This window comes from Saccopteryx bilineata, chromosome 9 (assembly GCF_036850765.1).
Source record: "Saccopteryx bilineata isolate mSacBil1 chromosome 9, mSacBil1_pri_phased_curated, whole genome shotgun sequence".
Lineage (NCBI taxonomy): Eukaryota > Metazoa > Chordata > Mammalia > Chiroptera > Emballonuridae > Saccopteryx > Saccopteryx bilineata.
The window spans coordinates 37,423,858-37,447,216 of NC_089498.1; the positions used below are offsets into that span (position 1 = coordinate 37,423,858).

Below are 23,359 nucleotides of genomic sequence, written 5' to 3' on the forward strand. Positions count from 1 at the left end.
AACACTACCCTCCCCTAACCTCTGAAGACAACACTTTGTTTATTTTCTTCCAGACCTTTTAAGCACTTTTACAACATAAACATGTATCCATAAAGAATTCATAGAACTGTCTATTGTTTTATGGGTTGTAAACATTAATGACACAACACAGTATGTGCCATTCTTCAACTTTTCACAACAAGGTGCTGTTGCGATGTCTCCGGGTTGGGACCTGTAGATCTAGGACATTCCTTTTCACTGGTCTCATAGCACGTCATAGCACGTGAGCAGATGAGAGTTTACTTCTCAGTGAGTGTGCAGGTGGCTTCCACCTTTCACCATCGCAAAGAATGCTGTTCCTCGTGCTCATGAGGCCAAATTTCTTCAGTGGAGGGGATGAGAATTACAATTACTGGTCAGAAGGCTTAGTTTTACATTTTTTTGGTTTTATAGATATTTCCAAAATGCTCGCCGAAGTAAATGTTCCCATTTATTTTCCTATAGTCTGTGACATCTGGTCTCACTCAGCAAGCTTTCACTCAATGCCAGTCTTGGGGTGGGAGTGATGGTCTAAGGAGGTCTCTGACCAGCAGAGGCTGGAGCTCTGTGGATATACCACAGGTCTTCTGGCCAAGTCAGTGAGCTTTCCTGACTGGGCTGTGAGGAAGGCTAAAGGAGGTGGCAGCACAGGGAAGTGGGGCATGAAAGGACATTGGGGCCCTGGCCAGTGGTTCAGTGGATAGAGCATTGGCCCAGTATATGGATGTTCCAGGTTTGATTCCCAGACGGGACACACATCCGCTTTTCCCCTTCTCCCTTTCCCCCTTCTCTCCCTCTACCCCTCCTGCAGCCAGTGGCTCAATTGGTTCAAGCATGGCCCCAGGTGCTGAGGATAGCTCCATTGGAGTGCATCAGCCTCAGGTACGGAAAATACCTTGGTACTTGAGCATTGGCCCCAGATGGGGTTGCCCAGTGATCCTGGTCAAGGAGCATACAGGGAGTCTGTCTCACTATCTCCTCTCCTCTTGCCTAAATAAATAAATAAATATATAAATAAAGGACCTTGGGCATGAAGGGCCCTCACTAAGGAGAAGGGAGAGAATAAACAACGTGTGGAAGGAGGGTGTTGATTGCATTCAGGACTGATACCAGCACCTGTATTTCTTCCCTGGAAAGGCAGTTGACAGGGCGAGGCCTAGTAGTGTGGGTAAAACTGAAGGCACTAGAGAGGCTGAGGAGTCGTGGGTGACTGCCCTCACAATGAACCCTGAACCTGGCCACACATCAGTGCAGCTGGAGTGCTAGTTAAAAATCCATGTGTCGCCCTGGCCGGTTGGCTCAGCGGTAGAGCGTCGGCCTAGCGTGCGGAGGACCCGGGTTCGATTCCCGGCCAGGGCACATAGGAGAAGCGCCCATTTGCTTCTCCACCCCTCCGCCGCGCTTTCCTCTCTGTCTCTCTCTTCCCCTCCCGCAGCCAAGGCTCCATTGGAGCCAAGATGGCCCGGGCGCTGGGCATGGCTCTGTGGCCTCTGCCTCAGGCGCTAGAGTGGCTCTGGTCGCAATATGGCGACGCCCAGGATGGGCAGAGCGTCGCCCCCTGGGGGGCAGAGCACCGCCCCTGGTGGGCGTGCCGGGTGGATCCCGGTCGGGCGCATGCGGGAGTCTGTCTGACTGTCTCTCCCTGTTTCCAGCTTCAGAAAAATGAAAAAAAAAAAAAAAAAATCCATGTGTCTGAGCCCACCAAATTGGCATCTCTGAGGGCTGGGCTGTACGCTCCCATATCCACCTTGAAAACCACACAAAAGAGCTTAGTGCTTGTTCTTCTGCTGAATGGACCTTCCCTTGAGGCCTCGAACCCCCTTAGAAATTCTAGGACCCTAGCCTGAACTGTGGTGGCTTGCCCTGTCAAGGCACATACAAGAAGCAACTACAAGTTGACGCTTCCTGCTTTCCCTCTCATCTTCACCCTTTTCTCTCTCTCTCAAATCAGTAAATAAAATCTTAGCCTGACTGATGATGATGCAGTGGATAGAGCATTGACTTGGGATGCTGAAGACCCAGATTTAAAACCCCAAGGTCACAAGCTTGAGCACGGACTCACCTGCTTGAGCACGGGGACACCAGCTTGAGTGTGGGATCGTAGACATGACCTTACTTATGGTCACTGGCTTGAGCCCAAAAGTTACTGGCTTAAACCCAAAGGTCACTGGCTTAAAACCCAAGGTTGCTGGCTCAAGCCCAAGGTTGCTGGCTTGAACCCAAGGTTGCTGGCTTGAGTGAGGGGTCACTGGCTTGGCTAGAGCCCCCTAATCAAGGCACTTATGAGAAACAATCAGTGAACAACTAAAGTGCTACAACTATGAGTTGATGCTTCTCATCTCTCTCCCTTCCTGTCTGTATCTAGCTAGAAAAACAACAACAACAACAAACACACACACACACACAAACCTTACAAAAATCTAGGACCCTTAGCCTTCACATACAAATGTCTCCTGGTGACTGAAAGACAGAGTACACCCTTGGTGTCAGATCCAAAGCTAAAAAGGGCTCTCTGAGCAGACAATTCTGCAACCTAGAATTCAGGGGCCGTCCACAAAGATTCCATGAGCTTTTCTCAGCCCAGCTTTGGTCCTCTTCCCCCTCAAGCAAAGGCGGTTCAAGTAAAGGTTTTGCATCTCTTCTCCCAGATCCCTGTGAAGAAAGGCCCGGTGCCCACCAGAGCCTGGCACTGGGGCTCTGGGCAGCCGCTGTCAGCTGCAGGCCTCGTGCTGGGCACCTGGTCTTGCGGCAAATCTGTGGTCTGGAGACTAGATGAGTTGGCTCTTCGGAGCGCCTTTGTGCAGAACCTGCCTCTGGCATTTCCACGGTATGGCGATGTTCAGCAAATTCTCCCTCCAGCCTTAAATATCGATTTCTGAGGTCTGGAAATAAAGTTATGATATTTCCCAAAGACTGTCTGAATTGAATGCCCAGAAAGGATGAAAAAGGAGTGAGACCCCTGCCGGCTCACCATGCAGTCACTGAAATTGGCATCCGATTCAGAGATCATGCTACTATCTGGACTGAGCACAACTGTGGCGCCTTCTTGGGTATCTAAAAGATGCTTTGGAGGCAATGGCCAGCACTTGGAAGTGGGGTGGGGCTCAGCTTGGACAGTCCCAGCCTTGGACTTGGGCAGGTGTCTCTGCAGCAACTTCATGAGAAGGCGTTTTGCTTTGAAAAGAGCAGTGCTCTATTCTCCATCTGTGCTCACTGTGGGTCTATTCCAGCAAGGCTAGCCCTAGCCTAGGAGCAAACTCCCTACCCAGTACCACCTCCCTACCCACCCAGGCCACCCTGTACAAACGCATGCTGCGCGCACCCCATGCCTGTCTTTGGGGTGTAAGTGCAGACCAAGTCCCCAGGCCAGGCTCACCAGCTTTTGGTGCGCACAAGGTTCTATCAACACGATCATTTGGATTTGATTGGCTCCAGCCCTACCTGTATACAGGAGCCTTGACGTCTCTTCCAGGTATTTCTGGGGCTCCTTAGAGTGATTCTTGCAGAAGCTCACAGAATCCGCCCACTTCCTATGCTACAAGCTGCTGCCCAGGAAGCCTCCAATCCCGCCACCCCGCACCACCTCTGCCCAGCCTCTGGTGCGGCTGCCTCCACGGGCACCATCGCAGCTCAACCGCAAGGTGCTCGGGCAGAATCGAGCTCCCTGCAGCCTTCTCCGAGCAGAAGTCAGGTTGTGCTCCAGGTAGAGGTGAGACAAAGGTCACACTTTCTCCCTAGGGTACCACAACAGTGCTGCTGGCACCCTGTGTCTCCCAGAATTCCTTGTGAAAATAGCTGTGGGGGGAGGAAGAAACTTCCTTCTGAAATAGGTTCTTTCAGCTGGTCTAATAATTAAATCAACATGACACAGATTAACAATAGAAAATAATCAGATTTCATTATATACATATGTACAGGAACCCCACATACACGAGAGGGTCAGAGACAGAAAGAGAAAATGATGAATGTATGGCATTCTTAGTTAAGGATCCCAAGGTAAGACACCTTGGGACTTCACAGGGAAGGAAGGTCGCGCACAGGATGGTAAGAAGAACAGATGTACAGTAATTAGGAAATTGTCCTGCCCCATAGATAAGTCATAAAAAGTTATTTCTAGTGATAACTCTTTTCATGGGCAAAGTCCCTAATTAAATTCTTTAAGGGAGAGGTAAAAGTTTCTCATGAGCCTGCAGGGTCTCCATATCTTTTGGCTCAAAATAATTCATATACCAAAGTGGTACATGTTGGGGAGGCCTACATGCACCGCCCCTACCCCCAGCCTCCTCCCTGGGCAGGGCGATCTCCCCCCTCTGCTCTGCATCAGCTTTGATGACCTTGCATAACAAAGCCCCCAATGCCAAGGCTCAAAAGAACCATTTAAACAGCTCAGGATTGTGAGGGCCAGCTCAGCTGGTCTCTGCTGGTCCTGGTTGGCTGAAGCCTGATATTCTTGGTCAGTCTAGCCTGTGTGTCTGCTGGTTGGCAGGCTGTTGAACAGATGTCTGACACTCCAGTGGGTTAACTAGGGCGTCTTCAGTTGGGCAGGGCTCCCACGCGTGGCTAGAGGGTCAGCTCCTAGGGGATGAACACTTTTCCAGGACCTCTGCTTTTGCTAATGTCCCACTATCCAAAGTAAGTCACGTGGCCACCCCAACTTAAGGGCTGGTGAAAAAGACTCCATTTTTGAATGGGAGGGGCTGCAGCATCACAAAGCAAGGACATAGATGCAGCAAAGATGAGAATTCGAAGTCAATTTTGTGATCTATTATATGTCCCTAACCCCTCTCACAAACCTCTTTGTACCCTATTCCCTACATGCAATTTTATACCCACAAGCAGAGCCCTGTGGGCTGAAGCCCCAGGCTGGGCCGACAGCCCTGGGTGCAGCCAGCCAGGAGCAACCTCTCGGCAGCCTTCCTCACTCACTTTCAGTTCTCTTTAGCAGCTCTCCATTTTCCTGAGATGTCAGCCCACGTGCAGGGATCCCAGGGCTGGCTCAAGATGGCCAGGCAACCCACAGATTCAGCCAGTCCTCTTGAAGGGAGGGAGTACTGACCACTTTGGCTTGGGGTTATGGACCCACTCTTTGTGTTGAAGTTGCTCTGTAGATGTGCAGGGCTGAGCATGACCCCAAGTCTTGGTCACCTCCACAGCTTGGGGATAAGGGTTATTTCCTGCTACCCTACTTCTCATCTGACCACTAAAGTAAGGATTATGCTCTTCATGAGCCACAGGCTGTGCTGTGTGTCTCATGAGACACCCCATCTAATCTCTTCAACGGAGTCTGTGGGTGATTTCATGAAGGGCTGAAGGCATCCTTAGAATGCCATCCTAACACAAACTCATGAGAGAGGCAGTTGTGAGTGTTGGCAGGAACATCAGAGATGCTCTGTAACTTGGAGCTGGGCAGAGGGACAGCCCACCTTCTAGAGGAGATTTTTCAGGACCTGAGCCACAGAACCGAATTCCCTGTCCTCCTCCTCCTCCTCCTACTCCTCCTCCTTCTTCTTCCTCTCCTCTTCCTCCTCCTCTTTTTTCTTCTTTTTTATCAAGACCTTGAAATAAAGTTACACCAATGAATAGCCCTGGACAACATGGGAAATGTAATAAAGGTGAAAGCAATAAAAGGTGGGAGACGAGCCACTCTGAACCGATGGGACTACAACTTGTAAAAAATAAAAGTAATTATCACCTGCCCAACCTGGCCAGCCCAGTCCGCGTGCGCAGAAGAAAACCATTTCAGAACTTTATTTTCTATATTGAATGTCAATAATTGGATGTATTTATAAGTCTCTCTGGAAGAAAACAGCTTGTGATTTCAAGATGAGAAAACAGTCTTCCAAACAGTGAAAAACAATATATTCCCCATTTTCACACACACACAAAGAGCTTGTTTCCACTGATGTTTTTAAGGTGCTGTTGGAATGATTTGCCTTTCCGAAGCCACCGTTCCATTTCTCATCTTGAATTGCCTCACAGACCCTGGCAAAGCACTCAGCGGGGACCACTTCATCTGACGCGGTGACGGAAGGGGGGGGGCTTCCTAGGGAGGGCCCCTCAGCTACTGCCACCTCTTTCCTGTAGGAAGATGGAGACTCAGGCAGCTGGGCCAGAGGAAGAAGGGCAGGAGGAGAATGATGTGATGTGGGCTCCTCCAGGGGGCTGATGGATGGTGGTGACAGCTGTGGCGTGGTCCTGGAGGAAGGAGCGGGCCACACCGGCCCCAGGAGTGGGAGCACTAGGGCTGCCGCTGCTGACATTGCAGAGGCTGAGGGCTGGATCTGCTAGAGCCGTGATGGAGAGGCAGCCTCCCGGTCATTTCTATCCTGCTCCTGCCTTCCCACTCACGGAGAGGTCAGGCTGCAATCTGCCACCCCACCTCCATTTACACCCCACACACCCACACCCCTCTTTCTTTCTGTTCAGTCTGTTTGGTGCTGGTTTTCTGAGCTCAGCCTTCTGTTCTCAGCAAAAGCAAACAAGCAATTGCAGAAATCCCAAATGACACTCCCTTACCCCCGTGGGTTTCACCATCTGAGGCTGGGGCCCCCATGTGGTTGGTGCAGTCTTCCAAATCTGTCCTCTGACTTCCCTGAACTCCCTGCCGAGACATGGGCCTGGAGCCCACTGCTTTCCTGTTCAGAATCTCTTGGTAACTCCCCACTCATCACAGTAGGAAATAGAAGCATGCACCCCAGCTGTCGGCCCTCCCAGATGGGGGCTCGTTAGGGACAACACGGAGGGCTCTTTTTCCTCTCTGTCCCCAGATCTCTACGGCAGTGTCTGGACCCTGGCCCGTTACAGTGTGGCCAGTCACAGAGTGGCTTCGTGGCTGACAGCTCGGAGGCCAGGGGCAGAGCCAGCATCCAGACCACCCCCCAATGTGGTTCCACAGAGCCTTCCCGCAGACTGGTGTACTTGGTGTGCAGCAGAAGGTGAATGAAGCCCAGGCCATAGCTCTACCAGGGACACCCCCGAAGGCCCCAAAGGTGACTCATGAGTCAGAGTCTGGCTGTTTGCCACCTCTGGGCCTGCCATCTCCAGGCAGCCAGCTGTCAGCTGTGTCCGGGGAGCTATAAGAGCATGTGGCTAGCTCAAGGGGGGTGGGCAGAGCAGGGAAACCCGGCAGGACACAGTGTCACAGAGACAATGGGAACCACGTTTCTACTGGGCCTCTGGCTGGGGCAAGGCACTTCTGAGGAGTTATGATGCTCTGACCACTGGGTCCACCGAGCACAAACAACTCCAAGCCACTAGTAGGTCATTGAGGGGGTGACTGCTTTAGCCAAGGGCCTGTGACCTCGGAGGCACCCCTGATAGAGGCCCGAGTGTGCTGCCTGCCGCCCTCTTGCTGATTTACACATTCCCGTTCCAACTCTCTAAAATCAATCTTTCCCCAATTGCCTTCCAGTTCCCAGCAGTGTCCAGGGTCTGCCCTGCATGAGTAACTACGCAATCTTCTCCTACTCCCAGGGCCACTTTTCCCAGAGCCCCTGCCAAAGCTCCGATGGGGACAGGAGAGGGGTAGGGAGCAGCCTTCTGTGCCAGGCTCATGTTAACACTAGGAAGACAGGCCCATGGTCCAGATGGGCCGGGGGGAGGGGGGCAGGAGTCACGGGCAGGGCCTTTCTGTTACTGCTCACAAACAAGAGTGCTCCACTCAGTTGGTAGGTGCTCTTCCCCTGTTATCTTGGGGATGTTTAGAATAATTCTTTTACACATTAATAAATACTCAGAGCTGGCAGCAAGCTTAATTTTGACATGTTTTATATAAAAAAAATGGTAGAGGGGCTGTGATTAGCTTGGCAGCAGGTTTTCTTTCCATAAAGGAGCATGAAAAGTGCATTCTGCTCACTCTTAATTAAAGTGTCCCTTATTATGGAATTAGGTCTCCTTAATGGGAGGTAGAGCAAATGCTTAATGAGTGGGGCTCAAGTTCTTGGGGACCAGGGGCCAGTAGTAGGCTGTAAGGCCTGTGTCTCTGCTCTCCTCCATGGACACTGGCAAGAGGGCTGAAGACCCTCTCTGGGATCCTGTATGGAAGACAGAGACCCCTGAGAGTTTTATGTGTAGTAGAAGGGGGGAGGCACACTGGGGGTCCCTTCTTCTGTCACTTCTCCTTGATCTTGTCTGGGTCTTTCTGGACACGCCACCTTCTTCCTCACAGCTTTGGCCTCTTTGGCTGTGCCATGGGCTAAAGGTGCCTGGATGTTTGCTCAGGAAACTCTCCAGCAGTCCCTTGAGGTGGCTACTATTGGCTCCCCCCTGACAGATGAGGAAACCAGGAATGGTGCTGGGATTTGAAGCAACCATGTGGGGCTACCCACTCTGCTTATGGTCTGACCCGACTCCTCCTCCTATTTAAGGGGCCTTCTGTCTTCCAGCTTTGCGGGGACAAACAGCAGCTGCTTCTCCATCTCATAGCTCCTGATGCCCTCCACCCACCAGCCAAGCTATGGTGACCCACATTTTTGTCTTGATAAAGAAATAAGAAGCACTCAAAACTCAAACCCTTCTACCAGAAGCTATTTCAGCTATGAAACAGCTGGAGCCCCAGGAGCGTGAACTGGGACCTACCATCCTGTACACACATATTTGCATATTATACTATGGCCCAGGACCCCAGGGGTACCCACTTCCTAGCACTGGGTCCCTTTCCTTCACAGAGCCAGTGTGAAGGTCACTACTCAGGGGTGTGACTGACTGCATGAACTCAGCCCCTGTGTGAGCTCAGGCTAGTTACCAACCTCTCTAGGCCTCAGTAAAATGGCATTCAGGACAGAGCCTACCTCACTGGGCTGTTCTGAGAACTCAGTGAGCTAACATTTGCAAAGGATTGGGACATAGTAAGTAAGCTGGTAGTAGTTGTTAGTATTACTATCATTCTAAGGCAGCCCAGGTGGCTTTCTTGGAACGTCTACTTCCCACCCTATCCCTGGTACCTCTCCGCCCAACTCTCTGGAGGACCCTGTACCTATCATCAGTGCCCAGAAGAGCAGAGGGGGATGCCCTCCGGTAGTTTCTTCCTCCTTAACTGTGCCCTCCATGAGCCTACTCCCCAGAGAGCCTCACAGCCGCTCAGCCTCCATGTCCTACTCCATCATCCTGCAGCTGAGAGAGCTTGGAAAGGTCCTAGCAGACATAGTTTCCCGGCCCCATATTCAGGGCTCTGCAGGATCTGATCCTTGATTTTACCTCTAAGGCCACACCTCTCACTCCCACACTCTTTCTCCTGGACACTGAACTTTTGCTACTCCAATTGCCCTGGCCTTCACTCAATCCATTTCCCTTCTTAAGCAGTAGCTGTCAACTCTGCCCCACCCCTTGCTTGGGTCAGAGGCTCTCTCTACTCTAAGGTCCTTTCCCGGCAGGGTGAGGCTCCCAGTCCCGGGTTCCGATCACGTCCTCCTATTATGAAAAGCCCTCTCTGCCCGCACCGCCCCCGGCCCGCCCCTTGCCTGCGGCCAGCAGACTGCCAGTAGACAAGTCCTCCTTCCCTCCACGGCCCCACCCCTCCGGGTTCTGTGGGGCCCGGCGCCGGAGGGGGCGGGTCAGGGGCTCCCGGCCCCGCCCAGCCCAGCCCAGGCCTCGCCCCCCCGTAGCAGGACCTGGAGGGGGCTCAGCTGACACCGCACTTCACGTGACGCTGAAGCCAGGCAAACATGGCGACCGCCACCGGGTGAGTGCTGTTCCAGTCCCTGGCTTTTGCCTGGAGGCGCGGAGAGGGGACCTGAGCCTCCTGGCTGCACAGTGGGCGACAGCCCGGGGCGGAGCTCTGGGTTACCGCGCGCAACGCGCGTCTACACTCGGGGCGGCTAGCTGCGCCCTCCGCATCAGGGGCGGCGCCGTGTCCACAGCTAGCCTCGCTGCTACCCGCTGCTCCTCGGGGGCCGCTTCGTCCCCATTGTGTGGCCGAGGTGGGGGCTCGGGTAGACACGCGCGTTCACGGCCACGACCCTCAGATGGGAAGGCAGCGCGTTGTCAAGGCGCCAGGGCCCCGGAGGCTCTAGGGAGGAGGCAGTGTTTGAGACGGGCTTGGAATATCCTCTCCAGCGGGGGCAATTACCCACTTCCTTCAGGGCCCAAATGTCATCTCCTCAGGGAAGCCTTCTCTAAGCACCTATTCTACTTTTTAGTGGTAACCCTTCTCACCACTAGATAGAGTATATAGTACATACATGTTTATTTGTTCCTTGTCTCCCCGTTTAGAATGTAAGGTCGGGCCTTTCTCTGGTTCACTGCTGGGCCTCACTGGACAGTGCCTTGCGCAAAGCAGGTGCTTCATAGCTTCTGCAGCATGAAAGAATGAGGGAGTCGCCCCAGCGGGAGAAGATATGGACTTATGGGGTCCCTGAAACATTGGTGATAGTGTCCCAGATGAGGGAACGTTTGAGCAAAGGTTGAAAGGAAAAGGTTAAGAGTTCATAGTGTTCTGAGGACTGGAGAGAGGGGTGTGTGTCTCCATGCTGAGGGTGTGGTGCCCCAGATGGCTTCTCCAGACTTCCAGAGTTTTAATCTGCCCGGATCTGCTTTTTAGATGATTGTGTGAGTTCAGGGGGAGGAGAAATGCTGGGGACAGCGTGGGCCTGGTGATGCTGGGGCCAGGAGGGATAGTGGTAGGAGAGGGAGAACGGCCTGAGATGCAAGGCGGGGGACAGAGGTTGGAATGTGGGAACTGATAGACTGCATCTTTCTTTCTGGGAGGTGGGGGGAATGGCAATAGAAAGTGCCCCCAGGGTTGGAAGAGCTTAGAATATACAGAACATTCATTTAGTGGGCATCTTCTGTGTCCCAGGACAAGTACTGAGCCTACCTTTAGGTGTTCATAGGCCACTGGGGCAGATGGACTTATGGGACTCTGTCATCCATACCTCTGGTCTTGGTGTGTGCCGTGGAGGGACATGGGCTCTGAGCTCAGGGAAAAGTAGGGGTGTGCTTCACCCCTCAGGCAGAAAACTGAATGCAGAGCTCCAGGTGCGTGTCAAGGAATCCAGGGTCAGCTCCTTAAACCCAGTCTGTGATTCTGTCTTGGAAGGAAGGATCTTATAGCAAAGCTGATTCTCTGGGGCACGGGATGGTATGGGCAAGGGAATTAAAACAGAGTGACAGAGGTCTAGGAGAGGTGTGCTTTTCGAGGCAGACCTGAGCTTGACAGGTGCAGGGGGCTCCCAGAGTTCGGCAGGGCCTCCTTGGCAAGAGCCATCCACGCTGGTATGGGGCTGCCCTGCTGGCCGAGCCTGAGGTTGAGCTCCTACATCTTCCGTAAGGGAAGGAAGTTTTAAGTGTGTTTCCAGCAAAGCTTGGTGCCCAGCTGCATGCATAGACATAACAAGGCCCCATACCCTCAAGTCATGGTCACAGGCTCCCTGGGAGTTGGATTTGGTGGCCCATAGCGTCCTTCCAGAGCCTGGGGCAGGGGAGGCCGTGAGAATCCCAGGTAACTGGGGTGTGCTCCATGTGATTTTGGGAGCAGTGCAGGCCCTAAGCTAGCATCTCAGATCAAACTAGAAGTTGAATTGCTCCTCTGGGGAAGATGTCAGGGATGATTTTGCTCTGTCTGGGCAGGAACTTAAGTCTGAAACAGAGGAGCTCACAGCCCCCAGAGGGTCTGCTCTGAGGTCACTCCCACCCCATCCTTTGGCACTTGGTGGGAGGGAGCCCTGCCCTCTCTTTGAGCCATGCCTTGAGCTTTCTGTGGACAGAGTTGAACTTTCTCCACTGCGGCCAGACCTGCCTGCCTCTGCTCCCCAGATGGCTCTTTCCTTTCTCCTCTTCCCTTTGCCTGCCCAACCTGCTGGCCCTGGAGTGTCCTTGTTCTCTGACATAATTGATCACACACTTGCAGGCCCAGCTCAGATGGTTTCTGTCCTAGAAGCCTTTCCTGACCACCCCCTACCCCAACCTCCAGGAAAGACTTCCCGCCCAGAGCCCCAGAGAGTCCCCGTGTTCTCCGCTGGCAGGACGCTGTCTCACGTCTGCACGGCTGCGCGTTGTGGTTGGGTGAGGGCTTGTGGCCCTCATGCCTCTGCTGGCATCATCGGAGCCCAAGGACCAGTTCAGTTTGTATTTCCAGGGCCATGTGGCCACCCTGCAATCGGTGCTGGGTGACATGGTGCTGAATGAAGAAAAGGGGGATTTGCTCTCAGTACTTGAGGAAAGGAGCTGTGGGTGGGAGGGAGACAGAATTTTGAGTAGGATAAAAAAATATGTTTAATTCTTCAACTGAGTGGCTCCCAGGGGAGCTGCTGTCCAGAGAGCCTTTGTCCAGAGAGAAGCCGCAGGTGAGCTGCGCTGGGCGTGTACCTGCTGGGTCGAGTCAGCATTCCTCTGGGGAGAAAGTACCTGGAGGAGTCAGGTTGTGGATCCAGGCTCGTCCCCACCCTGACATGAACCTTGTGCTCCTGGAGGAGGCTTCAGGCTGACTCTGGGGGTTGGGGTGTGGGTGGGTCTGTGGGAGGCGTACAGGTCACTGGGTGCCCTTTGCCCTGCCCAGCCCTTCCCCGGTCTGGTCCAGATTCCACACAGCCCTCTCTCAGTCCCTGTCTGTGCTTAGACCCCTGACTCTCTTCTGGAGAAAGGGAGACAGAGTGGGAGCTGTTGACCAGCTGCCAAGAGGCCCCTGCAAACAAGGTGAACAGGATGGCCTTGCTGACACCAAGCAGTGGGCTTGGTGCCAGGCCCGAGCTGAGGCTGAGGGTCAGGGAGCAGACTGGTCCTTGGCAGTGTGGCCCCGTCCAGAAGTGGCGTCACATTCCTGGGCAGGAATCTTGTCCTTACCTGTGCCATGGACTGTAGCCGTCATTGAGACCTTTACACCCTTGATGCGTTAAATAAAATACAGAAGATTACAAGGAAAACAAGTTATATTGAAATACACTTATCAAACGGTTAAAAAAATAAATTTATGGCCCTAGCCGGTTGGCTCAGTGGTAGAGTGTTGGCCTGGCGTGCAGGGGTCCCAGGTTCAATTCCCGGCCAGGGCACACAGGTGAAGCGCCCATCTGCTTCTCCACCCCTCCCCCGCTCCTTCCTCTCTGTCTCTCTCTTCCCTTCCCGCAGCCAAGGCTCCATTGGAGCAAAGATGGCCCGGGTGCTGGGGATGGCTCCTTGGCCTCTGCCCCAGGCGCTAGAGTGGCTCTGGTTGCAACAGAGCGACGCCCCGGATGGGCAGAGCATCGCCCCCTGGTGGGCAGAGTGTCGCCCCCTGGTGGGCGTGCCAGGTGGATCCCAGTCAGGCGCATGTGGGAGTCTGTCTCTCCCCGTTTCCAGATCCAGAAAAATACAAAAAAAAAAAAAATTTATGAGAAAGTAATATATACTTTTTTATTAACATATTAAGCAATAAAAGCCGCAGGTCTAATAACCACATTAATTTTGAAGTAGTGAGAGCAAAAGTGGTACTTTGAGATAGCGCGACATCAAGTATGTGACATGAAATACCTGTGATTTTTGTTGGTGACAGTCACACACTGCTGATAGTGTTGTGGTAAGTTGCTTACATTAATAATTAAGGAAAACTTGAATGAGAGGTTAGAAAAAATAAACTTTTTTTTTTTTAAATATTTTATTTATTGATTTTTAGAGAGAGGGGAGAGAGAGAGAGAAGGGGGAGGAGCAGGAAGCATCAACTCCCATATGTGCCTTGACCAGGCAAGCCCAAGGTTTCGAACCGGCAACCTTAGTGTTCCAGGTCGACGCTTTATCCCACTGCACCACCACAGGTCAGGCAATAAACTATTTTCCATCCAAGTAGATGGAGTCCCTAAATTCTGTGAGTGAATCCCCAGGGGTCCAGGGGCCTTGAGTGAGAACGCTGCAGGCAGGTAGCCATTGACAGCATAGGAGGAGTTGGCTCAGTACCGATTTAGGGGGATGGGGACAATTTGGGGGTATGAGAACGGGTTGCAAGGGTAGCAGGGTCAGCCCCTCCTGGTCACTGGCTCTTTGGGGGCCCTGGTAGTTGGTCAATAAGGGGTGGGTTGGCCTGTGGGAGCCAGAGCTTAAGGTGTGGGGCTGTTTGAGACCTAGGAGCCGTTGCTGCCAGTGCCTGCTGTCTTCCCTGGGCATTGCCTGTGCCCTAGGCTGCCTGCAGGAGTGCAGACCTGTGCTGGGAATTGGGCATAACCTGGCTTTTGCCTTTTAAATTCTGGGTGCCAGTTAAAAGTTCCAGGGGAAACCAGTTGGAGATGTTTTATTGGTGCTGCTTTTGCTGAACTTGCAGAGAGGAGTCACCTGTGTTGGCTCTGGGCCCAACATTCTCTCTGGGAATTTGGTTTATGTCACGAGAAATCAAAGGGCATGTCTCTATAAACCTTGATCCTGGGGGTGTCCTGCAGTAATGAGTGACTGTAGCTGGGCAGCCTGCTTGGTGACGTGGGCTGGGCTTCCCTTCTCTGAGCCACACCGGGTCAGGCAGTATTGTAGATGTTCCTCGTAGCAGCAGACGTGCACAGAGGTGCCTTGTGGAGTTTCCTGTCTTGTCCTGGGCTGCTTAGCCCTCAGGCCAGAAGGCCACACTCTGGGTGCCCTGAGGGATTTAGGCCTCTCAGAAGGTTCTAGACTAGAGGAAGCCCATCACCTCTGAGAGCTTTCCTGGGGGAAGGGGGCACTTGGTGCCTTTGAGGAGGGAGGCTGGGCTGGAGCGGCCCTGGGTGGTGTGGGGATGAGGTGGGTAGCAGTGGGCTCTGCAAGCTGAGCTGAGGTTGGGCCTTTCCAGCCAGTTGTGCTGTTCAGGCCTTTCAGATCGGGTCACCTTTGGCCGGGGCCCTGTGTAGCAGTGCTTCATTGTCATCCCCTCTGTTTTGTGGGGGAGTCTGTAAAGACGAGGCACTTCCCTGTGTCCACCCCACTCCGTGGGCTTTGCTGAGTGGGGGGGGAAGAGTGGGGGCCGTGGGGGGACACTGTGCAGGGATGCTGGCGGCTGCACTTTCAGTTCCCGACTGTATGGCCAGCTGGGATACAGGCATGCTTATGAGCTGTCACCTCTGCCATTTCATCCTTGTGACAGGAAATGGCCTGACTTACAGGGAGCCCTGGCCCCTTGTGTCCACCCTCCTGGGAGGGTGCGTGAGGGCCCGTGCTGGGGAGAGGAGGGAAAGGCAGGGAGGCTCTAGTCCTGTCAGCATGTGTAGGCTGCGCACGACCCCTCCACCCATCCTGGCCTGGCGGGGACCTGCAGCCTCTGCTTCCTGCCCTGCTGAGGCTGATGCGGCAACTTTTGATCTGCACAGCTGTGCCTGTGGCCCCACATTGGGACAGTTGTTCACTCAGCAAATATTTATTGAACACTTGAGGGGGGCCAAGCAGGGTGCCCGGTGCTGGGCACAGCAGTGAGCAGAGCGGACTCAGGTCTCTGTCTTCATGGGCTTTGCAGTGGGCAGAGGCGGACCTCACCAGTGAGCCCCAGGAAACACAGGCTGCATTTGTGTTAGCAGGAGTGTGTCCTTGCAGTCGGGGGCCTGGCTGAGCCTTACTCAGGGCTGACCGAGGAGAGTGCAGTGCAGGGTCAGTGAGGCCCTGGGGAGAGCGATGGGCAGATTAAGGGAGTCTGGGAAGGGAGAGGCAAGAAGCTGGTCAGGAGCCATCAAGGGCCGTGCTGTAGGAAGGGTGGCCTGGAGGAACTGTGGCCCTGTTGGAGGGGCCGCCTGCCATCATGTTTCCAGATTCTGCCAGGGAGGGTGCTGGGAATGGATTCTCTGTTCTCCCCCCTCTCCTTACCTCCCCTAGTCTCCCCCTTCTGGCCCCCTGTTCGTGCCACCCCCTGGCTACCCCCACCAGGATACCAGAGGCATGAAGCTTGCTGATGAAGTCCTCAGGCTTGCCCTGGGCATAGAGCCAGGAGAGTGGAGGAGACCCAGCCCAGTACCAAGGGTGGGATGGGCAGGGGAAAGGGAAGCCAGGGAAGACCATCCTGAGAAGGTGGCACTGGAGCCAAGATGTGCAGGTGTGTCCCTGATTCTGAGTCCCATGGCCAGGTGACTGCAGGAGGTGCCCAAGGCCTCTCTGAGGCCAAGGGCAGTGAGGGTATATCCCATGTGCCTGGCTTGGCTCTCTCACTTCAGTCCCTGACAGAGCCCTCTCTCTCACACCAGTCTGAGCTGTCCCCGTCTTCCTCAGCCTCCATACCCTCACTCCCCACTGGCCAAAGAGCCCTGCCTAACTGCATCCCCCTCAGCCCCGGGCCCACCCCACCTGCTGGGGCTGCCCTTCCTTCCTGCAATTAGGCATTCAGGGCTCTCAGGTGCTGAGAAGCCCCTGCCCTCCTGGAGCTTTCATTTTACCTGGGAAGACAGCAGTCAAGTACACACGTGGCATTAGGCAATGACGCGTGCTCTAGAGTGGAATGAAGAGGGCAGAGGATACGGTTTGGATGGGTTATTGGAAAATGCTTCCGGGAACAGGGGCATCTCTGCAGAGGCCAGGACATGAGCACTGGGAGAGGCACTCTTCTCACTGGGAACAGCAGCAGCAAAGGCCCTTGAGGGGGAGTGTGCTGGCGTTTGGGGTGGAACGAGAGTGCCTGTGCAGGCAGAGTGGGGCCCTTCCTCAGCTCCTCATCGCTGGGACTGAGCTTGCACTGTGTTCTGAGCCACTAGAAAGCAGGAGTGCTTCAGCCTGCTTGGATTTGCATTATTTTGGCAATGGGGGGGAGGGCTTGCATTTTTGAAGGGCCCTCTGGATGGGTGCGAACCAGGCTGTGGGGGAAGCAGGGACTAAGAGAGCAGAGTGCCCTGCAGCTGTCCAGGTGGAAGATGGGGCTGAGCCATAGCCCTGGGGCTCTAGCATAGAGGGCCAGCGGAGCAGGGAGGGAGACCGAGGGCGGAGGGAGCCTGGAGGGGCTGGGGCCGGGCAGGGTTCAGCAGAGGGTGTGCACCTCAGTGTCCTGGGCGCCCGGAGGCCTGGTACGCACTGCAGTGCAGGGCGGGGTGGACTGAGGCTCGATGGAGTGGACTAAGGAGAACACACACGGGTGACCAGGACATGGGGATGGTGGGCTTAGGCGACCCTTCAGAGGATATTTACTGCACAGGCGAGAGAAAACTAGACTGCTGGGGGAGCATGTGGGTCCAGGGGAGTGTTTTTATTTATTTATTTATTTGAAGACCAGGGAGGTTCCTTGTATGTCTAGATTCGGAGGATGCTCCTGAGAGGGGAAAGCTGATGGTAGAGCAGAGCAGGGAACAGGCATGGGGTGGGGCAGGCGCGCCCAGGTGGAGGAGCAGCCTCGGCTGGGGCAGCTGGGGGGCGCGGCCAGGGGCAGGTGGGGTTTGGGGAGCGGGTGCTGGGAGGATAAGCGCTGTGGTGGTGGTGGGGGTGGGATATACACCCACCTGCCCTCCCAAGCCTGGCTCTGCGCGGCCTCTGGTGAGGTCTCAGCAGCTCCTCCCTAGCTGAGCTCTCCTCCAGGTCAGTGCCTCGGGGCTGCCACTCCTAGGCCCACCTTGCCTGGCTCCCCGTGGTCACTCGGCACATGCTCCTGGGCTCAGCTCAGGGCCTGGCACTGGGTGCCATGTGCTGAGAGGAGGGAAAGGGGGGCAGTTGGGTGTCCTGGCCAGATGAGGAGCAGCCAGCCCTGGCTGCCAGGTCTGTGACTTGCAGAGAAGATGGCCTCATGCGGGCACCAGGGCAGGGACCCAGTGTCATCTGGACCCCACCATGTTTTTCTGGCATAGATGTAAGATTTCTTGAGGGCAGGAGTTGAGTGAGTACATATCCCAACCATTGCAGGCTTTCCTTTCATGTGCCTCACCTGCCCTCTGATGACAGACCCAGCTGTCCCTCGTCCTCCCTTGTGGTCCAGTGCGCAGGGACAGCAGGGGAGGCTGTGGTTGACAAGCCCCTGTGGTCCTCAGGTGGCCTGGTGAGGAGCATTGTGCTAATGGGGGGTCTCATGGCAGGCTTGGCCCTCCGGTCACCTCAGACCGCAGGTGGTGGACGTGCTTGGCGGTGCTAACAGGCCTGTGTGGCGCTGTGTACTCTTGTCTTTGCAGACCGTGCTTTTGGCTGGGAAACGAAACCCTGAAGGTGCCGCTCGCACTCTTTGCCCTGAACAGGCGGCGCCTGTGTGAGCGTCTGCGCAGGAACCCGGCCGTGCAGCCTGGCTCTGTCGTGCTGCTGCAGGGAGGGGACGAGACACAGCGCTACTGCACTGACACCGGGGTCCTCTTTCGACAGGTGAGCGCCTTGTGTCCCCCCGCAGCTTCCCGCTCCTCCAGGCATGCACTGGGTCTCCTGTGGCTGTCCAGCTCCGGTGTCCAGCCTGCTGGGCCTTGGGCATGTGTTGCTTCCTGGGGGACCCTGAGAGGCTCTCTGAAAGCAGGCCTGGGCCTGGCTGCTCAGGAAGCCCACGTTCCATTGGGGCAGAGCTGTCACCAGCCAGTCTCAGCTCTCTCGAGTCAGAGTACAAAAGGATAATATTCCTGGGGAAGCAAGCAGACAAAGCTTCATGGAGGAGGCAGCATTTGATTTGATAGCTGAAGTCCAGAGTGAATTCTGGCAGGTGGAGCTAGGGGTGGATGTTCCAGGTGGGGGAATGGTATCCACAGGAGTGAGTGGGGGGGCAGAAGGTGGGCTGGGCAGCTCTCCATGGCCAGAGCTAGGTGCAGATGGGGAAGGCTCAGTTCCCTCTGCCTGCAGCACGGAGGACAGGGCTGCAGAGGCCCAGGAGGAGGTGTGTAAGCAGGGTGCTGAGCAGGAAGGAGCTGGAGGCCTGGGCATTCATCCCAGCTTGGCCAGTGCTGACCCTGTGACCCTCACCTGGGAAGGGGTCCCAAAAGGGGTTCCTTGAGATTCACAAAACCTGTGGGCTGGCTGGTGGCCCAGTGGCAGGAAGCCACCCTGAGTATGGTGGCATTGGCTGAGAATCACTGACATCACCTAGTTCCCAGGGACAGGAAGAAGAACACCTGACAGAAGAGCTCTCTCAGAAAGGCAGCGAGGCCCTGAACTGGCCCCACTCTTGTAGACGCCAGCATTGCACCTACTTTACAGATGAGGAAACCGAGGCTCCGTGGGTGGAACTGGGATTAATTAGAACCCTATCTCCAAATTTTCAGTCTAAAGCTTTCTTCTCCTCCCTGCCATGCCCAGAGCTAAGCTTGGCACACTGGGGCCTCCAGAATCTCCCTGGGGATAGGTGGAGGCTAGGGGACATGGCCATCCAGCATCCAGGTCAGGGAGGAGACGGGACATGAAGGAGAGCTGAGTGCGGACAGGAGGTGACCAAGTGTGGCCTCCCCAGTTGGATGGTCCCCCCTGCCGTCCACGGACTGGCTGAGATCTGCGAACGACTGTAGTATTTTCTACGAAAAGTGCCTCCTCTGGAAGGCTTCCCTCTGTCTCATTGTTCTTGCAGTGGCAAGCCTGCAGTCCCATGGTTGCTAGAGATGTGGAGGCCTCAGGCTTTTTCTGACTTGTCTTGATGCCTCTTGAGGTTTACATACTTTGTGGTTTAAACACTGATCTCCTAAATTCAGCTGTTGGCTCCCTTACTGAATGTTCTACAAGATTAATTTTGGAAGAGCTCCTCCTCCACTTGATACCTTTCTAACGATATTTTAGCTCAGTGTTTATTGCTAAACACTGAAGTCATCAGCGCCCCTGGGGGATGGGGGGTGGGAGAAGGAAGTAAGAAGTCCCACATGGAGGAATCCGTTTCCGTGCAGATGTCCAGCCTGGGGGGGGTCTAAGTCAAGGTGGCATCTTGCCTGCCTGTGGGCCTTGAGTCCACAGAGAGATTCGGGTAGCAAAGCGACACGGGCAGGGCTGAGCTGGACCTGTGGTGCTCATGAGTACCTTTGCCCTATGCGCCCTGTCAGAGGCCCAGTGGGTGTGGCCAGTGAGGTTGGGGTACAGGTGGGGCTGGGGCAGGTGCATGAAACCCGCATCATCAGAAAAGGCTCAAAGCAGTGTCGGAGGAACCTGGCAGGCTGCCCCCTGCCCAAACCCTGGAAGGAAGAGAGAGCAAGCCTGAAGCTAGGGTGGGGGACAGAGTGCCGAGGTGGGGGGCTGTGTGAGGCAGGTGCTCAGTAGCTGCCCTACCTCTCTCCTCACGCCTCTGCTGACTGGTAACCGCGGTTCTCGTTCCCGCCACAGGAGTCCTTTTTCCACTGGGCATTCGGAGTCACTGAGCCGGGCTGCTATGGCGTGATTAAGATTGACACCGGAAAGTCGACCCTGTTTGTGCCCAGGCTTCCTGCCAGCCATGCCACCTGGATGGGAAAGTAAGGAGCAGTCTGGGGGATGGGACCATGCCTGCTGACCGCCGGCTGGCCAGGGGTGGGTGTAGGGCCCGGCTTATGGACTCTAAGGAGGAAGAGAGTAGCTGGGGGGAGGGTTAGTGGTCAGGCCCATTGGCTGTCTGCTCTGGGTCGGAGCCCTGTATACTTGCTTGGGAAGGGGTGTCAGGGCTGTTGCCAGGTCCTGTGGTCATGTTTGTTTAAAGGTGCTATTTATTAATTTTGAAATTCTGGGTTCCCAGCTTTGTTAAAACGCCTAAGGCTTTGGCCCCAATGGACTGGCACTCCTGCAGGGCATCCATGGGATGTCGCCCCATCTTGGGTATGGTGGGAGGCTTGGGTCAGGGAGGACGACTTGAGGCCCTTCTCTGGGGTCTATCGCTAAGAGCAGGGCTTTAGTGGATGCCTGCTGTGTGCCTGCTTCTTGGCTAAGCTCTGCAGAGCCACAGATGCTTGACCTTCCTCAGCTGGCTCACCTGTGGGATGGGTAGCACGGTGTGAGAAGTGTGGGACCAGAGGCCTGGGCCTTGCTGAGATGCCGCTCCCCCATCACCCATGGCACCTGCCAGCTCCAGGGCTTGGCCATGTCCACCTCCACCTGTCCCAGGGGCCACTCCTGCCAGCTCAGAGGTTCTGAGGCTGGGCTGAACTTAACCTGGGGATGCTTGAGGTGATCAGAGGGCCCCACTAAGTGCTTAGCACCTTCCAGCATATCATTTCTGCCTGGAGAGGGATTATTCTTGGCTAATGTATAAATTGCAGCCTTCACTCCCAAGTGTTGTCCCTGAATGCTCACTACCAGGTGGGCTTGCAGGTCTGTGGCTGCTTTGAATGACAAGGCACCCAGCTGCCACAGGTGTGCTCTCTGCAGGGGGCCAGGGCAGGCCCCCCACGTTTCCTCTGCTTCTGTGCCGCCCTCCCCACTGGCTCTTCAGTGCCAACCCCGTGGCGTCCTTCGCTGGCCTGGCACGTACCTCTTCTGTGTTGAGGTGAGAGGTTCAGCCTCACGAGCTGATAACAGTTCTGCTCTGAGAATGCCTGGCAGGATCCCCGGCACTGGGCCTTCAACTTTGCTGTGAAGACCCAGCTCTAAGCAGAACTGGCAGCACAAGAGAAGCAAGTGGGCTTTTCCTGGCAGCGTGTTGACTGGCATGGCCCCGGGAAAGGAGGGCAGGGTGTGGACGTGACCAGTCCCGTTGGCCTTTGGGGTAGAGGGCTGGGCAGCCAGTTTGGGCCTCACAGAGGCCCTGGGGCATATGGCATAAACGTTTCCCTACTGTGTAACGAGCGGGTCCCCACTGGCCTCCATGCCTGCCATGGGGGCAGAGGAAGGTGGCTGCTGCCTCCCCAGCTCTTGCCTCCCCAGCTCTTGCCTCCCCATCCTGTTGTGATCTTGACTGTCAACTTTTATTCTGTTCCTGAATCCTTATGACTACCCCTTTTTTAAAGAGGAGATGGACTCAGCGTGGTGGTGTGGACCGTGCAGGTCCCACATCCTGGTTTTGCTGGAAGTTTGATTGACAGCTCAGTGTGGCTTCTCCACAGAACCAGCTGGCCAGTGTTAGGGGCCTCCGATTCCTTATCTGTGGAACAGCGACAATGCCACTTGTGAGGTACCGGTCACTATGGAGATGGTTACATTTGTGCTAGGAACACATAGTTTGTAATTTCCAGAAATGGCCACAGCATTATTTGTGGCCTTTCCCTATGGAGAGGTGGACTCTTTTCCCTCCCGTTTTACTCAGGTCAGGACCTAGTGACTGCCTTGATGTGTGAATGTGGCAGGGTCAGTGTGACTTCTGAAGGTGGGTGGTAAAATGCACTATGGCTTCTGCCTGGTTCTTCCTCATGGGACACTTGCCCTCGAACCTGGACACTGTGCTGTGAGGAAGCCCAGACTCGCCCTTGTGAAGAGACCACGTTGGGGAAGCAGGGTCCAGCTGGCAGCCAGCACCACCCACCAGAGCCCCAGCTGAGTCTCCCTGCTGTGGTCCCAGACCTTGAGGAGCCATCGTCCTCTCTGGGCTCCGTCCCGAGCCCCAGCTTTCAGAGTCCATAACTGTGGTAAATATTCTTGTCCTCCTCTACATACTGGGGTGGTTTGTGACAAAGTCCTGATAACTGGGACCGCTGTGCTGAGGAGTTTCCTGGTGAGAGCTTAGATTTGGTCTTGTTAAGAGAATCTCCCAGGACCCTTCCTGCCGCGACCAGCTCAGCAGTGGGTGTGCACGAAAGGAAGGCGCTGCAGGACTTAAGAAAAAACACACACGACACAACATACAGAAAAGATGGGTACAGCGGACTCACAGCCTCTAGGACTGAGAGCCCAGATCTCTGCAGCCTCATTGTATTTATTGGTCTCTTTGCTCATTATACCAATTAGCAGAGCCTGGGTGAAATTAGTCTACAATAGATCCAGATGCAGAGAAAGATGACCAACCGCTGCCCCCCAGCCATGTGGGAAAATGGCTATAGGGATCAGCTGCTTCCTATAAACGATCTTAGTAGTGCTTGCCAGGGCAGCATCTACCCCTGCAGGACTTGGCGTTCCGAAGTTCATACCAGACTTGTCTCAAGGCTGCAGTTTAATCTCTCAGCCGTTTTCCTGCACCTTCCTGCACCCTGAGGTGATCACTGAGCTGTAGCCTCAGCTCCTCTTGTTGGTGGCACATCCAGGAGCAGCCAGAGCCCTGTGCCTGGGTGGCACCAGTACCCTCTCAGCCTCCCTGTGGCCCTGCCTCCTGGCTCGCCGTGAGGTGCGGGTGTGGCTGGCGGTGGAGAGAGGGCTGAGCAGGGCCTCACCGGGGTTTCTGTCCCGAGATGGGGAGGGGCTCTGAGCGCATCTGTGCATCTGCGTGTGTCTGCTTCTGCACGCAGAGCTGACCCTCGGGAGAAGTTGGGGAGTGCCTTTCTTAGAGGACGGGCATCCTCCAGGGTTGTGGAAGGAGAAACCTGGACCCTCCCTTGGACTCCACCGTGCAGTGGGAACCTGAGCAAATCTCTTCACAGCCACCCAGTGGGGAGCCAAATGGTATTTGACTTGAGGTTTTGTACTCAGGATCTGTCTGGTCAGGGCATGGTCATTAACAGTTGGCTCTTCTGGA

General features: G+C 54.9%; 1 protein-coding gene across 1 annotated transcript in view; it reads left to right on the forward strand.

The window, feature by feature from the left end:
* Positions 1-9,544: 9,544 nt before the first annotated feature.
* PEPD (peptidase D) overlaps positions 9,545-23,359 on the forward strand; it is a 118,595-nt gene continuing 104,780 nt past the window's right edge. Inside the window, exons 1-3 of the mRNA XM_066243278.1 lie at positions 9,545-9,697; positions 18,009-18,192; positions 20,113-20,240. Coding sequence (XP_066099375.1) covers positions 9,681-9,697; positions 18,009-18,192; positions 20,113-20,240 — 329 coding nt within the window. The 5' untranslated portion in view covers positions 9,545-9,680. The remainder of the gene's footprint in view (positions 9,698-18,008; positions 18,193-20,112; positions 20,241-23,359) is intronic.